The 19,396-nt window shown below is 38.8% G+C and overlaps 1 protein-coding gene across 1 annotated transcript in view; it reads right to left on the bottom strand.

Annotated features, from left to right (window-relative positions):
• The window catches only part of sorcs3a (sortilin related VPS10 domain containing receptor 3a), a 278,556-nt gene that overhangs the window by 126,303 nt on the left and 132,857 nt on the right, over window positions 1-19,396 (bottom strand). Inside the window, exon 3 of the mRNA XM_059329950.1 lies at window positions 3,155-3,254. Within this exon, the coding sequence (XP_059185933.1) occupies window positions 3,155-3,254 (100 nt within the window). The remainder of the gene's footprint in view (window positions 1-3,154; window positions 3,255-19,396) is intronic.

Here is a 19,396-nt window from a genome sequence, read left to right as displayed (position 1 = left end):
GCACATTGTGTTTATGTTTAAGAACTTTGACCCTTTAAAAGTGTGTTTCCATGATTGAAATGTCTTGTTCAGTGTTCTGTTGGATTAAAAGACACTTTAAGAATTTGTCTGTTCATTTAGAAGAGCAAATGTGCCTTGCTAATCAAGCTAGCTGGCTAGTGCTAGCATTAGCTGATGACGTAGCATCATGTTGGCCCCTCTGGGATGTACCAGTTTCAGAAAGCAAATTTGGCGACGGCTAGTGGACAGCAAAACTTCCTGAACCATTTGCTTTACTCTTGGCTTCTAAGCAGCAGTCCACAAATAAATGGGTGACAATATGGTGACTATGTCCACTATTTTTGTCCAGTCAATGGTCATGCCAGACCAATGTAAGGGTGTATTGAACTGAGCAAGTATGCATTTTATCATTCATGAATGTACCTTTTCATTTGCAAGAGATATATTGTTATATTTTTCATTAAAAAGTTTAATTTTCTCCCTTTACGTGCCAAAAGGCTCATCTTTTTGTTCTGTCATACAGCACCGTTAGAATATTCTAAAATATGTTATTTTGTTGTTAATGCAATGTAAATGTAAAATATCTAATGCTGATTTTGTAGTTAGTGCTTACAAATTGATGCTAATTTGTGACTGCAGACACTACACGGACTGTGGTTAAAATAGTGAAAATATTCAAAGAATGACTTGTTATTGCAGCTAATTGCCTCTAATTGTCATGTCAAGCTCCCTGTAAAACTAAAATGTTAATGTCTCCAGCTGTGTTTCGAGAGGAACACATCAGTTTAATGCTGTGTAAACTCTGTCTCCTTCATATTTATATAATATGTTGTAATTGGCAGTGGAATGCTAACATGACCTGGATCAATTAGTATTTGCTCTGTGATGGGCCTAATGTTAATTCCTAGGCACAGTATGTTGACTGGAAACATATTGATATGGGAGCAGCCTTGGGGCACTTTAGTCTACAGATGGAGACCAGACTCCTTCTTTAACAGAGCTGCTTACAGCACTCTGACCTCTTGGCTACAATTCCAGTTGTCTATCAAATTTTTGCTCGGAGACGAGTGGAGTTCACCACACGAGGGCAAATCAGATTTACTGCCTGATACTGTGAGTTGTAAATCACAGCGAAGAAAAGTAGGGGTTTAGAATGGTTCCTATACAAGAATCTATACAGTATGTGATGCAGGAATGAGTATAATCTATTCTGGGATCAGTTACCTTCACAATTCAATTCAGCTAATATGAAAGCTGGGTATGAATTTTTCATAGCAGGAAGGTTCTTAGACTATTATTTCATTAAATTAAATTAAAAGAAAATTGAGGCAGATGGCAGCAGAATCTGCAGTGTAACTCACATACTGATCAGTTAAGTAAATTCTTAGAATGTCAGAAAAAAAATGAAATGAACAGTAATTGACAGAACTCTTGGGTAGATTAAAGACGCTGGCAGATGGTTGGCATCTGGCAATGCTCATATTTTTTTCTGTCATATTTTTGTGGCCTGAAATTCTTAAAATTCAACTTTTGTTGGTTGCCAGAAACATTGTTACACAGGAAGGAGGCAATGCAGTAAATGAACATAGTAGATAAACTGTATACCATTCTACGTTCTACATAAAAGTTTGAGACACATTTGAGAAGGCGTTGAACTGCTTTTATATTATGCATGTTGTTTCTCACATAAGATAATTAGCATAATGTATACTTCCACAGCACAAAGTCCATCTGTAAAACAGTCAGGCTTCAAAAGATGACTGCACGTATGTTACAAATTTTGTTGAGTTATGTGCTTAAATTATCCAAAATTATTTCAAACCCTGAAAAAAAAACGCTATTTTATTTCTCCTCATCTCCTTTTTGCACGAATAAGCATTGTATTTTGTATGCCACAAGCTGGTATTAACCTTTCATTTTACAATGCACTTTTTAGATCTGGGACACTTTACCTATATATTTCAACTGGATGAAAGATTTTAATCATCAGATGTATCTATCCTAAGTCTGAAAGGAGAGAAAAGATGGTGAAGATGGAGAACTCCCATGATCCTCACACTACTTCAAGACGTTACCAAACTCTGGCTTTTTGTTTTGTTTTGATTGAGAGACCCTTTCCAGCTGAAAATTATATGTTGTGTGTGTAAGCTACTGTCTGTTAAACTCAAGACTACAGATGTTCTAAATTAGATGCCCCAGAATATTGGAGACAGTGAAAAAAAAACATAACCCTATGTATCATTTTTACAGCAGCTAAACTAACCCCTATTTACATTTAAAGTTAGCAGCACCCTCTACTGGCTGTAGTCGTTAAAAAGATGCCTAGGAGTGTAAAAGCAAATGTTGAGGTGAGATACAAAGCACGTCCCCTGTGAAACTAGAAGTCAATGTTATTTGAAGTTAGTAACTTAACTTTAGTACACAGGCTTTTTTTCACCTTCAAGTCACTTCCAGTAGCAACAGCAATTTGTTTTTCGCCTTTACTCCCTTTTTAACGCTAACCATACTTTTTGCCCTAACCTTAGACAAGTACAAAGTAAATCCTAAATAATCCAGACAAGGGGAGGCTTCTTACTAATAAATATCCTTATATAAATGGGAAGATATTAATTAAGCTCTGTCTATTACATAATAGCCTGGTTGATGAACATGATGTGTCCTCCATTTGCACTACTATGTATATATTTATATATATATATATATATATATATATATATATGTGTATATATGTGTGTATGTATGTATATATGTGTGTATATGTATGTATGTATATGTATATATATATATATCTATATATATATATATATATATATATATAAACTTGCACTAATGTACAGTTAAATCTGCATTTATTTATCTTATTTATTATATAATCTATACCTATATTTATACTGCATTTTTATACAATTCATTCTTGTATATATTGCAATATCATTCACAATTACTGCTTAATGCACTTCTGGTTAGATGCATTTCGTTGCTTTGTACTTGTGACATGTGCAATGACAATAAAGTTGAATCTAATCTAATCTAATCTAATCTTCTCTTTGCAGTTCAGGACACCATTACAGTATATGAGAATTTTGAACAAGAGAAAACAGTTGGTCTCAGTAAGCTCAACAATCAAAAACTGAAACAAAAAAAAACATCTTACCTTTCTCTTGTTTGTTGGACAGACGTATAGGTAACTCAGCACAGTCTTGGATCCGACTTTGTCATTCATTCTCTCGTATGTGGAGCCATAGTCAGTAGATCTGAATGGAGGAAGAAAAGAGAAATACTACAGTACATAAACCTGACAAAAGCTCACAGAAAGTTTGCTTACAATCTAATGGGTAAACAGACTAAAGAGTACTGGGACATTGCACGATTCATGCCAAATGATATTGATTTTTCAGTGATGAAAAGGAATGCAAAATCACACCCCTGGGTGAAACAACAAGCAGATGCAGGGTGGCATATGGTATATATACAGTTACTCTTTGCAAGAGTAAAACCTCTGGCAATAGAACAAGAGAAGGTTAACCAATCATCTATAGCTGCAAACAAAAACGAACCATTCGAAAATGTCTGGGGACCCAGCAGTGTAAATAATTAATTCTCTTCCGATGACTACTATGAAATAAAATATGACGAGTGCAAAAACATGTGGATGTTCCTGAACCCATGGGCTTTAATAATTTAACAGTGGGAATGAGCCTGTTAGCCAGCCTAGTCCCTTGGAACTCCACATGAATCCATCATCACTAGTAACTACCAAATCTGCCTTCAAGTAGAATATTACAGCATTAACAGGGCTGTTTCCCTTTGCCTTTTTTTTCTGTGAAAGCTGCATTCATGTACCCAGGATATTTCAAATATTTTTCTCTGTGGGGACAGAAGCACCCACCCACAACTGTGGCAAAACTCCCATTTGGATTTGCAGTCTACTTCACAGTGTTATGAGGAAAGTGAAGATGATACCTATTTCAGCGTTTGTTCCTTTTTTAGTCAGAGCCTGCTGCTTGTGCTCCTTCAGCGGGAACGGGGTTTCAGTGAAATTGCAAAGAGATTTCTCTCATTCAAATTCATTCCAGAAAGCCTCTGAGAGACACAGTAGTTGCTATGATTACAAAGCACAATAATGAGTCAGACAGACAGCATCATTTCCACAGCATTTTCAAGTGGAGGTGTGGGGAGAAGTGCGCCACAGAGAATGATCCTGATTCGGAACAGGGGAGGTGAACTATAACGTTGGCCCCTGTGTAACACTGTTGCAGCCTCTTCAGAGGAGACTTCATGAATATCATAGAAACATATGTTGTTTCTGGCATGACATGGGTAAGCACAAGTACCAGGTGTGCTTTCATCAAGTCACCTTAATACATATGGATAGGTTTCTGTAATGGAAAGTGGGGATGTATTTGGCTCAGACACTCAGTAGATGACAGCTCTCAGATGTGGACCAAGATTAAATGTGATCCCTCTACCCCAACACTGCACAAGAGAGCAAATAATTATGACAAGCAAAATGAGCTGATTTTTACAGGAGATGGCAGAATGACAGAAGAAAGGTCTGCATCATATTTTTGGACCAGTATGTAACAAGTAAGAAAAATTAGGAAACAGTTAAGGTGGGCGATGGCAAGGCTGCAGGATGGACCAGTGATTACAGTGTATCCAAGAGCAGTGATGGCCAAATTAAGCTTCATGTACCATTTGCCTTCATTTCTGTGCCTAGTTAGCCTGGGTATACCCATACTGCCTTGCACGCTCGAATTTGATTTCGAACCTCCAGGCAGTCTGGCAACCAGAGAGGTTTCTTAGCCCTGTTTTAGGGATCCAATCATAGAACGGGGAAGGCAAGACGATGACGCGTACTACTCGACACTTGGAAGCTTGTAGTTTTCTTACAGAGCGAGATCACCGGCGTTACGGTAGCCGGCCTATTAGCCGCTAGCGGCGCTAATCACCGGCGTTACGGTAGTGGGGCTATTAGCCGATAGCGGCGCTAATCACCGCTGGTGATCTCGCTACGAGCCGGGGGACAGCGGAGCAGCTTGTTTACTGCCCATAAAATCAGTGGATGTGTGTGGCTGAATGACATGAGGGGGAATAAAGCGTGAAAATAAATAATCTTGCAGAAAGCGAGAACTGGAGAAGCAAAGCAGCAAGCAACACTCTCTCACAGACACACACACAACAAACATCCATCTCTGTTGCTCTACTACGTCATCTGGTATAACTGATCTGATTGGCTAAGAGCTACCTACAGACGCTTTTGATAGACATTCTTAGCGCCCAATAAACAGGATTGTAAACCACACCTCCTCAACGGAGAAATGAATGGCTGGTTGCCAGACTAGATCTCATTTGAGATTAGTCTGGTGTTAGCCAGGCTAGTGCCTAGTAACTGGCCCACTCTGTTCAATGTGTTTGAAGGTTAAAAGTACACTGAATTGCCATTCCTTGAGCCTCCCTTTTTTAACCAAGAGCACCATCCGGTGGCGTCAGAAAGAAAAACAAAATGTAAAGTGAACGGTTAGTTATTGCGAACAGATCCTGATGGGGTGGTGCAGGACAGTCTGAATGACCCAGAAGAGATTCCTTTAGCAATTATGACCTGTTCACTTGTGATATCCAAATGAAGCCTCTAAATTTTCTTAGCCCACTAGATGGCATTTTCTGCTAATGCTAACTGTTGAAGTATGTTGACATTTTCCTGTCTTTTAACTAGTCCTTAGACTGGCAATAGCTCATACATATTCATTCAGTGTTTTGCCTCTTCGGGTTTGTTGATTTCCGTCTTCCAGCTCTTTGTGTTTTTTTCTCTCTAACTTGCTTCATTTGTGATGTGATATTTTCTTGTTCTCTTTTTCTTTTATTGGATACTAGTGAAGGTTCAGCCGTTAATCATGGATCGACAATGTAAAACTACTGATGTCCAAAGGAAGCTTCATGAACCAATAGCTGTATTTTTTCACCACAATTGATGGCGCTTATGGTCTGCTTAGTACTTTGTTAAACAAAGAGCACCATCTACGTAGTGCAGCTATTCTTAACCTTGGGGTCACGAGATGATTTCTGGGGATCGCCAAATCATTTTGGAAGTCAGCTTGTGTTAATGTGTTTTAGTCTTTTTGGTCACTTAATGTCTTTTTTGTTTTGGTCATTTTGTGTCTTTTTTTGGTCATTTTGTGTCTTTTTTTGGTCATTTTGTTTCTTTTTTTGGTCATTTTGAGTCTTTTTTTAATCATTTTGTGTCTTTTTTGGTCATTTTGTTTCCTTTTTTTGGTCATTTTGTTTCTTTTTTGGGTGACCTGAACTGTGCGTGTGAGATTGTGTTGAGTGAGCGGGGGTCGCGGACAATATGCATGTTAAATTGGGGGTCGCGACTCAAAAAGGTTGAGAACTACTGATCTAGTGGGCTCAGTAGATTTTAAAGAAAATTAACAAGAAGCCTCATGAAGCTTAATTTGGCCACTCCATAAAACCTACTGCATTTATTGATACAACCCCCAATGATTTTACAGTACTCCCACTGATCAACGACTGGAACGCAAGCTAGCAAAAACAGACGTCAACAATCCAGATAAAATCAGCTTCGTAAATGGTACACACAATACAATTTGGGCAGAAGCATTGAATGTATTTTGTTTGTATCTGAAAAGGCTCAAAGGACCCCTTCAGGGACAATCTTTATTGATGAAAAATACATTATTTAATTATCATTTTCATATCAGTGCCCCTGACAATTAAACCAAGCAAATTCCTAAATTGAGATACTTAAGTTTGAGAGAAACGTAATGCAACACCTACATACAGTGTAATTCCATACAACATAATATAACCATTAAAACCTATAACATTTACTCTAAGTGGTTTAAATCTTGAGCTCTACAGTTATCTACAGAGATCTGCAATTTGTTCACAGTACAGTAAAGATCATATTTTTTATATTCAAGATAAATTAAATTAGCACTTTAAATAACAGCCCGGTCGATGTCAATTACTGGATATAATCCCTGACAACTTTCCCAGAATTTAATTTAGACAAACTAAATGTCTTTGTTTAAGGCTCAGGGTGTGCTCCCAGACAAATTTGGCCTGCCCTTGGACCCCTAATCAAGTTAAGTCTTCAGGAACGGACAAGTCCAATTTGACCTGAGCTGTACTTTTAAGCACTCTTAGTGATGCAGAGAGGATTACCCATGCTACTATTTCATAGTACATAAATCACTACAGCACCTTGTTTCACTAAAAAAAGACAGAATGCTTCTATTGTTATTTTTTTTCTTTTTTTTAATGCCAGGCATTGATCCCAAACGTCCAGATTGTGGTGATATCTTTGTTTTAGGTTTCTCTTCACTGATTGCCTATACAGATAGATGTTGATTTTTAGATTTTACTGGATATGTCAAATATAAAAAAGGACTGAGGACTCTTTTTGAATTATATTAAGATGTGAAAATTCACTTCTGCAAATAACCTGTCCTCTATAATCCTGTGTCCGCACATGGCTCTGGAAAAAGGGTAACGCTTTATAATAAGGTCTTTAATAACTATTAATTAACAAGTAATAAGGCATTGTTTTTCGCTTTAGATCCGGTAGTTGCAAAAAGCATAGTTAACTTATAGTTAACTTATAATAGATGAGCAATAAAGTATATTTTAATATCAATAAGCAAACAAAATAAGATTAATAAAGGCATGGCAAAGACATAATGGGTGGGTCATGGGTGTTTGTAATACCATTATTAACACTTATATAAGCTTATAAACACACAATAATGTTAATAAGCATCTTATAAGGACTTACAAGGGCCTTATTACTTGTTAATTTATGGTTATTACAAGGACCTTAATATAAAGCATTACTGGAAAAAGTCCTAATAGTGTGAAAATGCTGTCTTATACTCCAGTACACTGACACTGGGTTTGTGTTTGCTGAAGCACCCACCAACCTTTTGCATGGTAACTATGGCCAGGATGTATCATATTCAACATAGACACTCTGCTGTCTGGAAGGAGGCTTTTCAGCCTATATTCTCTTTACAAAACAGTTGCAGGTCTGGTGTGACTGCTGTGTGACCAGACATTGGGACTTATGGATAGTGGGGACAACATTTTCCAAATTGGGCAGTCCAGCTTCACCAACACCCCCCCCCCCCCCACCCACCCTTAGGTCTAATACCAACACAGGCTATTTCAAATTAACTCCAGGCCTTTGCCTATCCTGTTTTGCATACATATTTTCAATAGGATTACAAAGCACAAAAGGTCAGGTCAGTTATTTCAAAACATGTTTTGATTTCAAATAAGACTGACAGTTAAATTCCTCTCTAACCTCCTCAACAAAACAAGAAGAGAAAAAAATCCCTCCAATGAGTTATTAGAGAAAAGTTAAATCGATTGAATAAATTACCCCAAGGCATTAAATCATACAGTCGAATAATGAGTAAAGAAATACTTTTTACTCTATATTGATCACCATTTCCAAATCCGGTCTTATAGATCCATCCAGGCTGTGCTCTGCTTTGCAAACATACAATATGATATTAAAGTACAAAAGGTCAAATCGGTTATTTCACAACACAGAAACATTTTTTCTTCCAAACTATACAGTTATATTCCTGTATGGATAGCATCACAATGCTGGTAACAATGGATGCCTTCGGTCATCTAGTTTCAGATGATATCTTTGCTGTGATTTAAAATTCAGTCCGCTACAGTGAGTTGTATTTGCAACTCTGCCTAGCTCTTCACCTCGCCATGTTCAGCTTTGCCTGTCACACCTGATGCTTCTTCACACTTTCTTTGGGCCTCTGCTCCTTTCATTTTCTTGTTTTCCATGTACCTTGGCTTTTCTTTTGTGAGCGCCTGGTTTTTGGTGAGGCATTTTGACTTATCTAGTCAGACTGCAGTTCTCTCCACATATTTACATTCGTGGCATAATGTATGCTCTGTACATTTAAGCCTCCTTGTCATTTTTCACAATAAATGCAAGGGGTGGGATATCAGATGACAAGTTAAAATGTGTTAATAACATGACATTTATTTATCATGTAAATACATAAAACTTGTATTTCAGTGGTTTAAGTCAGTGAGTAGAGCTATTAAAATCAAATCTTTCACATTTGATTGGACTGCTAAAAAGTGGGTTGGCTTATTAATTCATTAATTATCCTTAACCGCTTATCCAAACTTTTGCCACGAGGGGGCTGGAGCCAATCCCAGCTGACATTGGCTGAGAGGAGGGGTACACAAAGAGACAGACAACCATTCATGCACACATTCACACCTACAGGCAATTTAGAGTCACCAATTCAACAGGCTTTGGACTGTGGGAGGAAGCCGGAGGAGGCTGGAGGCTGTAGAATGGCAGAAGAAAGTGCTAGCCGCTACACTACCGTATAGCCGTTGGGCGGGCTAAGAGTTTAGCAATATACTGAGTTATGGGTCCAGACACTCACTCACTCATCTATCTATCTATCTATCTATCTATCTATCTATCTATCTATCTATCTATCTATCTATCTATCTATCTATCTATCTATCTATCTATCTATCTATCTTAATGTGCATGCATTTAGTTATTTCCATTTATTTCATGTGATGACACATATTAGTAACATACATGCCACATATGTGTATAAGTAAATAATATGCTATGAATATATGTGTAATTTGTATATAATACATTTGTATTAATACATACTGTATATGTTAAATGTATAAATAATTATAGGTTACATATATGTCAGTAAATGTATAACATACACATGATACATACTTGTGTTGGCTTGACATAAAGGTTTTATATATGGTGTGTACATATGCACATATATGTTTTTACTTTATTTGTACACACACACACACACACACACACACACACACACACACACACACACACACACACGTCTTTCACCTGTTGTTAGATCAGGAGGAGGACTAGAGAGAGGGGAAAGGGAAACTTTGCTGATTCTCAACTGGGTCTGAATCTCTGCATTCATCAATACATCGATACATAAATACATTATTAACCCAGTCTGACTGGTGAATTAGATTTTTAATTTCACTGTGACTTTAAAGATCAACCAGGGGAGAGTTAGAGTGGAAACTGCTTACAATTTATACAAATATGAAATGTGACAGGGAGCCTCAACCAGAATCTGCTTTCAAGGCAAAAGGCTGGAAACAACTGGTTTACTCTTAACCAATGTCTTGTATTCGTTAAGATTCTTATATTAAACTTTATATAAAAACAGAAAAATAACCGATAACTTAAGCTCTGAGATCAATGTGGTGTAAAAGGAAGAATATTTCCCTCTGGACTGTAATCGGAAGTAAGAAGTAACATGAAAAGTTGAGTACAAATATCTAAACATTGTACTTAAGTATAGCATTAGAGCAACTGTGGGCTATTTTCCAACAATGTGACATTAAAAATCAACATAACAATATGTGCACATTAAGTAGTTGCTTACAGCCTGATACAGTTTCATTCATTTATAGTCTGTGCTTGCACAATGTCCCATATAAGATAAGACAATTAGGCCGCGTTCAGACTACCAGCCAAAATCCGATTTTTAGCCCATCCAGATTGGAACTGGATGGCTCTTTTGAAGTCTGAACAGTCACAAATCACAAGAAATCCGATTTTTGCAGACCGGATCAAAACCACCTTCAGGAGGTAGTTTCAGATTGCATTTGGACAGATGCGTCTCAGTCTGAACCGCTCCAACCACTCAGATCGGTTTTTACTGTCCGTGACGTCATTCTACGCGGCACGCGTAGCGCGGGCAGCGCGGAGACGAGGTGTCCACCGGCAGCCGCGCCCGACTCATACGAGCCCGACGGGGGCGTCTATCCACCCGGTTTGTCCGCTGGTGGGTCTGAGATGTTCTGCACCTCTACTGGACAGTGATAAGGTCAATATACTGAGGTGACCTGCCTCCATCATGTTTGTTGTTGTTGTTGTTGTTTTTATCGCTGTCGCAATTATATGACGTCTGACGCCGTTACGAAGTCAGGCGCTCTGACGCCGTTACTATGGCAACCTGTCAGATCAGTCAATAATGTGGCCCAGTCTGAACAGAGCCATATCCGATTTGGACACTTGCTAAAAATAGTGTGGACAGTCAGCTCTAAAAATCGGATATGAGTAGGAATCTGATTTGAATCAGATTCGCCTGCAGTCTGAACGCGGCCTTTATCTACTGTCAGTCAGCCCCTCCTCTGCCTACTCCAGGCTCCAGCTTCCCACCTGGTGGTAGCCCCGCCCCCTAATCACACACCTGTGTCTCATCTCCTCATTGACTCTCAGTATTTAAACCCTTTGTGTCCCATTCCCCAGTGCCAGATTGTCAGTGTACCATGTGTCCTACTCTCCAGCGTTTTTGTATAGTGTGCTTTTTGGTTTTGACCCTTTGCCTGTTTTTGGACTCTGCCTTTGCCTTATCCCTTTGGATTGTTTGCCTGCCTTGCCTGACTGAACTCCCATGTACCGAACCTTTGCCTGTGATTAAAGACTGGTTACCTCCTGTTTCTGCCTCCCGAGTGCTGCATTTGAGTCCTGTATCTGTGCTGTGTAACATCTACAGCTTTTGTTATGGTTTTGTAGTACAGCTCACTATTGCAGCTGGGCAAATTGACAATCAACAATTGTAGGCAGGATGAGAACACATTTCCCTTTTCCCCACTTCTATAACCAGAATCTGTGCTGTTTTGCTAGTCAGCGAGTTGAGGTAAACTATGAAACAATAGGAGCAAAATCAGCGTAATCGGCCAGCCCCCTTCTGGTTGAATGGGTGGATTTTGATTGGCTGAGCATAAACGTGCACATTTTTCAAGGTGCAGAAACACTTAAATTCTCCAGCTTGAGGGTTCCTTAATCCATAGAACTAACGTTATATTACATAACCATAATGGTCTGTTTAGCAATATGTCTAAATATTCATGAAAGTCTTCAGAAGAACAAACCTCTTCTCAAAATTCTCTTGTGATTACAACATTTGTCTCTGCTTCACTTTTCAGTCCCCACTTCCCATCAACTGAGTCCATTGAGACACTTGTTTACCACTTGTTTTTGTCTGGTCACCATGTGCAAAGACATGAAGTGGCAAAGATGCCCAGACAGTCTACAAAGGATGGAGAGAAGAAAGAAAAATACTGCCACTGCCTTGAGTGCTCTACATATTTTCATTCTGCAGCATAACACCAGTTTGCTTTTTGCAAAATTCAACCTGTTCCCATTTCTGTTTAGACAAGCAGTTTGTGAGCTTTCCTGCGGAATTAATGGCTGTTTCAGGCATGTGGTGAAAGATAGCAGCTGGAAATATTTTTGTGACTATCAGTAAAAGAGATTAAGGAAGATTTGAATCAGAATGTTGCATTAGACTCTCTTGAGTGGGAGATTTTCGCAGTAAGTCTGTAACCATGAAACAGACTTACCACACTGGCAATAGTATGAATATTATATTGGAGGTATGGTATTTAAACAGCATAATGGATTGCTGAACATGCAGCTGGTACCTCTATCATCCTTTAAAAAAAAAAAATGTCCCGATAGCTATGAAGCAGCTTAAAGAAAACAGTACACATACAAAAATGTAATTAGCGCATATTAAATTTTGACTCATTAAATGTATGTACAAATAAATTAAAAACATATATGTGCATATATGTACACGCCATATATAAAACCTTTATGTCAAGCCAACACAAATATGCATCATGTGTATGTTATACATTTACTGACAAATATGTAACCTATAATTATTTATACATATACATATCAAACATATACAGTATGTATTAATATAAATAATGTATTATATACAAATTACACATATATTCATAGCATATTATTTACTTATACACATATGTGGCATGTATGTTACTAATATGTGTCATTACATGAAATAAATGGAAATAACTAAATGCATACACATTAAGATAGATAGATAGATAGATAGATAGATAGATAGATATTTTAACACATATATTTATGTTTACTTATATTGTTGATATATAATATATACATTGTGTGTGTGTGTGTGTGTGTGTGTGTGTGTGTGTGTGTGTGTGTGTGTGTGTGTAAATATATACGTAGATCTCCCATAAATATATGTTGATTTTATATATGTAAATGTAAAAGAAAGAAGAAGGAAGTAAGAAGAAAATACAAAACATGTATAACGGAATTGTTGTATTTATGTATTTATGTTCTTTTAATTAAATTGCATATATATGCTTAACATATAATATGGTCACAACATATTATACCATATAAAAAATAATCATATATATTTTTCATTTTCCATACAGTATATTCAGAGGCTGTATATCGTGATGATAACATATATAGGTATATATAAGCATCACCGTTTAATTCAAGCATATGTCATATATTACATTTCTGTGTGAGTATATTCTCTTAAAATGAAAAAAAAAATAGCTAAACAGCACGTGTTGTACAGAGCCACAAAGTGGGGGTTTCCAATTTTTATCATTTGTGTAGTGAAGTCCTCAATTATTTTTCCAGGAGCCAGAGAGAGATTCAGTGCAATGCATTGCAGTGTGTGAACATCAAATGAATGGGAATAAAGGCAGACAGAAATTGCATTAGGGGATGTTTGTGAGGTTTTGCCAGATGTCTGCCAGTAAAGCAGAACAATTCAACAGCGTTGGTGTACAACGCTGTTGACCAAGCTCTGGGGGAGAGAGAAAAAAACAAGCCATGCACTTGAAAAATTCAGCTAAATCATCGTACTTTCTCAAGCTCAAACAAAGCACATAACCCTGAAGCAGACAGGAATGAAAGAGAAATGAATTCTGTTGCAATATTCCAAGGAAAACAAAAGGCTACTGATCTGACTCTTCTCACTGTAAACTTGACTTTGGCTTGCGACTGAACAAAAACTGTTTGTGAGTGCTAACACAGACAAAACAGCAAAAAGACACAATGAGAACAGAAAACACCAAATCAATATTCATCAAGCGTCCGAAGATGAAAGCATCATCAGGTGGTTGTCAGAGTCGAACAGACGCAGCAACAACTCAATTGTCTGTCCTTACAAAGAGACTCACACAGAGACACTAGGGGCTTGGAGAGCGATGGAGACGGAGAGAGGAAAGGTTTCTTAGCAGAGAACCCTGCGGCAAAATCAAGCCTGAAGTCTCTGAACACTCGCTGACTGATGCGCTTGAAAAACATTCTGAGCACTGGTGAACCGAAGCGTTCTATGCAGTGCTGAGGAGTCAGAGGTAGAGACGCCTGAACGCGTCGCAGACATTTCCTCTGAAATTGTCTGAATTGTTGCAGTCTTTTGTTCCAGGAACACACTCTAGGGGGATGACAAAGCCAATTTTGCTCCAGCCACAGGTCCTCGACACAAGCCTGCTCTCTGGACAGAATCCAAGGAACTCTGTGTGACCAGGAAAAGAACTAAACAGAGCTGTCGCCAGAACAAAACCTGAGAGTTTGATGACAGAGTTTGAGAGACCAGATTTGGGCAAGCTGAAAAGCTTCTTATTAACCTTCATTTACCCGGCAAAGGGCTAGCTGAGCATGTATACTCTCTCCACTGAGCTGCTTTTAAATTCTGTGTCGTTTGGATATCCTTTTCATGTTTGTGTGGGTTTTCTCCAGCTCTAATGTCCTCCCACTCCAACAATGCAATTCGGATACATTTGAACCTCCTCAGTAAGCAATGATTTGGTGATTTTCAGGACAAATGATGACTTTGGCTGCATTCAGACTGCAGGCGAATCTGATTCAAATCAGATTCCTCCTCAAATCCTCAAATTTTTAGGGCTGACTGTCCACACTGTTTTTAGCAAGTATCCAAATCGGATATGGCTCTGTTCAGACTGGGCCACATTATTGACTGATCTAACAGGTTGCTGTAGTAACGGCGTCAGAGCATCTGACGTCATATAATTGCGACAGCGACAAGAACAACAAACATAATGGAGGCAGGTCACCTCAGTATATTGGCCTTATCACTGTCCAGAAGAGGTGCAGAACATCTCAGACGGGAGAAACCGGGCGGATTGACGCCTCCGTCGGGCCCGCATGAGTCGGGCGCGGCTGCCGGAGATATTTGTTAGTCAGATATCCAGTGGCTACACAGCGACAACAAAAATATTGGCCCCAGAGACTAAATCACTGTGCAACTTCTAGTCAATGGGTTCTGAGATTAGCCTCTTTCTGAGACTGTGATGGATAGACAAAATGTCTTAAATCAGTCAGTTGAGCCATTTTTCTTTGCAACAAAAGGAAAATGAGTCAGTACAGGACAACGAAGCTTCGTGAATCATTTGCTTTATTTTTTTTTACCTCACTAGACGGTGCTCTTGGCTTTAAAAAAAAGGCTTCAGCAATGGAAAATGAGTGTGTTTTCAGCCCAAAGAGCTCCATCTGTTGGGCTCCGTAAATAAAGCAAATGCTTTATGAAGCTTCATTGTCCCAACACTACTCTTTAGCATAGAACAATAGTCTAGGTATGATGCTGAGTGGAAGTCCATACTTTTTATTTAAAACAAAGAAATGTCTTAATTTCCTACCATCCCACACTATAAACATCTCTTTGAAGGTTCGTAGCTGGATTCAGATTCAGTGATAATATTAAACCCCAACCCCTGAACCGAGTGGTGGACTCAGGCTGTCTGATGGGCTGTCAGTTTTAAAGCCTCCTAGGAGGTTACTTAAATGTGTTTTCTGCACTGGAAGGGGGCTGCATCACGATTTCTCAATTTGAGGATACCCATAAGTGCACTGCATTTCATTTTCCTCATTGGAAGGGTACTATAGAGGGCACTTTATCATGTTGTATCTACCATAGGGGCATCTAGGAGGGCACTTCATCACCATTTCTCCATTTAAGGGCTCCCATTAGTGCACTGCATCTTGTTTTCTTCACTGGAAGGTCAGCCTAAAAGGCATTTCATCACATTTAATCCACCACAGCGGCATCCAAGAGGACACTTTTTCAAACCTGTTTCACATAATGGTTTAAATGTTACTTGAAACATAGAAAGGTAACCTTGAAAAAGCCCAGTTTTATCTGGCAGGAGACGTCTAGACATCCAGATAAACTGAAGATCAATGCTCAGTGGGTCAGAACTGCCTACAGTGTAGATTGTAATGTGTTTGTCTCTGTGTTGGCCTGCAGTGACTGCTGACTTGTCCAGGGTGTTTCTCTGCCATTTTGTCCAAAGCATGAAGAGAAAGTTTTCAGGCTCTCTGTGAGTGGCGAGGAAAATGAATGGATGGATGAGTTGCCTGCAGCAATTAGTCTGTTACTTGCAGTGTACTGCTTCATTCAACCAATGGATTATTAAGTGCTTTAATCCAAAACACTAAGCTGGCACTCTAGACGACATCCAGGCAGAAACACTGTTGTCATAGCTCACTGTTATGGCAAGTACCGACTGGTAGGTTTTTTCCCGAGACGGCTTCCCTGTCCAATCATTTTATATTAGAAAATTAATATAGAGAACAAAAAGGCGCTGTCATTCAGTGTAATCTGTACATGTAGCACAATAAATGAGAGAAATTAATTTTTTAATGAAGTCCAAATGAGTCAATGAGTCATCATTCATTCATTAGTATGAAGGTAAGGTCTGGAGTAATAACAATATAAAAGAAGAAAATGTCAATTTGTCGGCCGTGAGATATTTTGTCTCAATATTGTTACCCTAGTATTATGTGATACCTTGTTTCATCATATTGTCATGCTAATTATATTGAAAGCCCAACCCTGTAAGACAGGATTGAAGCCTTAGGTATGTGAGGTATGAAGCTCTGAGTGTTTGATTCATTTGTGTTATTTAGTCAATAGAAGACTGCAGTTCCAAGGTGGAAAGGCTCAGCCATGACTGCTTATTTTGCTCATCATATGTCTCATATAAAAAGCCAAATGCACATGCTAACAAGGTTAAAAAAAATTCACTGGAGGAGGGCCTTTTATAGTCGCTTTCAAAACTAAAACTGATACTTTTAGTTTGTTTTTTATTAAGTCTGGTTTGCTTTCACAGTGCATAAATCTTAGCAGACAAATTTAAAAAAAGATTTGCAGAGGAGAGTGTACGAAGGTGGAGAGCTGGAAATCTACTTGCAGTTTCATTTGTTATTGGTTGTAAAGTTGGCAGTGGAAAATGTAAACACGGAAATAAACAACGCAACATTGAGCCGAATGCACCCCAAGTAAGTTTGATTATACTGACTGTAATCCTGGTCTGGTGTTCCGACCAAACACATTTGAAGAGAAATACTCAGAAAGAGTGCCGGTTGTCGTCAACAACGATGCATTATTTACATTTACATGTAGTCATTTAGCAGACGCTTTTATCCAAAGCGACTTACAGGAAGAATAAAAGCAAACAATCAAGGTATAGTGCAGTAAGAGCCATTAGTGCATCAATAAGTGCTAGTGACAATTCTTTAAGGAGTACAATTATCGTGTGGTGCGAGGAGAGAAGATGCTCTCTGAAGAGCTGGGTCTTCAGGAGTTTTTTTTAAAGGTAGAGAGGGACGTCCCTGCTCTGGTTGGAACTGGTAGTGTGTTCCACCAGCGGGGAACAAGAAATGCAACACCGTTCATTGGAAGAGCGCAACGGTCATGAGGTAGCATATGTCTGAATCAGGGCGTTCAGGTAGGTAGGAGCAGCACCGGATACAACTTAGTAGGCCAGCATTAGAGATTTGAATTTGATGCGGCCCGGAACAGGTAGCCAGTGGAGCTCGATGAGCAGCGGTGTGACATGTGACCCTTTTGGCTGGTTGTAGACCAGGCGCGCCGCCGCGTTCTCTACCATCTGAAGCAGTTTAATTGTGCAGGCTGGCAGGCCAGTCAGGAGGGCATTACAGTAGTCGAGTTTTGAGATTACAACAGCTTGCGTCAAGAGTTGCATGTTGAGTTAGGTAAGGTCTGATTTTTCTGATGTTGTGAAGTGCACAGCCGCATGACTGGGCAACTGAGGTGACATGACTGGAAAAGGTGAGTTAGTCATCAATCATTACCCCAAAGTTTCTCACCACCCTGGTGGGGGCAAGACACAGGGAGTCAATTTTGATGTCGATGTCGTGGTGTATTGTAGGTTTAGCAGGGAGGACCAGCAGTTCAGTTTTTGAAAGGTTCAGCTGGAGGTGATGTGCCTTCATCCAAGTGGCTATGTCTGAGAGGCAGACAGAGACCCGTGCAGAGACTGATGGGTCATCAGGAGGAAATGACAGATAGAGCTGAGTGTCATCTGCATAGCAGTGATAGGAAAAGCCATGTGAGCAGATAATCTGACCCAGAGAGGTGGTGTAGATAGCGAATAGCAGGGGCCCCAGCACTGAGCCCTGGGTAACCCCTGTGGAGAGGCAATGCAAAGTAGACAACTGTCCATGCCAGGATACACTGAATGAGCATCCTGTCAGGTAGGAATCAAACCAGGACAGAGCCAAGCCAGATATGCCCATTTTCGACGTGCTGCGATCAGATAGGCGAGTCTTGATGTGATTCTACCATGAGGATAAATATTGCGTTATTTTCTAGCAATACGTTGATAATTCTGCAATGACACATTCCCTTTAACTCAGTGGTAGCCTACAGAGAGAAACTGAAGGACACAAATTTAATCTTTGTGGACTGCTAATTAAATCAATGAAGATCAATCTGCTGAGTTTTGGTTCGTTTCCTGTAATTGGGTCGGATTACGTTCACAGTGCAATTGAACCGCACTAGGGTTTGTTTAGAAACGGACCAAAACCATCTTTCCCAAGTGGTCTCGATTGGAATGGAAAATTGGAAAATTCACAAGCGACCAAACGAACCATAACAAGGATTTAACCACACCAGAGTTTGACTGAAATATATCATCGAAAGTTTATTTATGTCAGTAATTCAATTCAAAAAGTGGAAAAAACACATAATATAGATCCATTACACACAGAATAAAACATTTAATCTGTTAATTCATTAATTACTTACATTTATTAATACGTTTACATTTATTACTTACATTTATTAATTACTTATTAATTGCTTACATTTAATGGAGTTCTAAATTTCAGTGTCTCAAAAGTGTTTTAATATTACAAAAGACCAATTTTAAAAAGTATGTTTAATATGGAAATGTTGGCCTCTGACTTGACTTGAACTACTGGAAATGGACCTTTCCACGATATTCTAATGTAGGTGAGATGCACCTGTAAATGTTATTGATCACATATATAATACCTGTCTATTTCCAGGTACAAATTGGCAGCATAATATAAAATGGATTCTACAGAACATATCAAATAAATCTTTCAATCGGCATTCCAGTCACATTTATGAAAAAATCACATAATCTGCATCTAAATTAATATTAAAGGAGAGGAAGCATATGGTTTCAGTACAAGATGGACAGTCCAGGACATTTA

The sequence above is a fragment of the Centropristis striata genome, chromosome 1, assembly GCF_030273125.1.
Source record: "Centropristis striata isolate RG_2023a ecotype Rhode Island chromosome 1, C.striata_1.0, whole genome shotgun sequence".
Classification (NCBI taxonomy): domain Eukaryota; kingdom Metazoa; phylum Chordata; class Actinopteri; order Perciformes; family Serranidae; genus Centropristis; species Centropristis striata.
The sequence above is the reverse complement of the archived record's forward strand: the minus strand, read 5'-3'. Positions and strand labels throughout refer to the sequence as shown.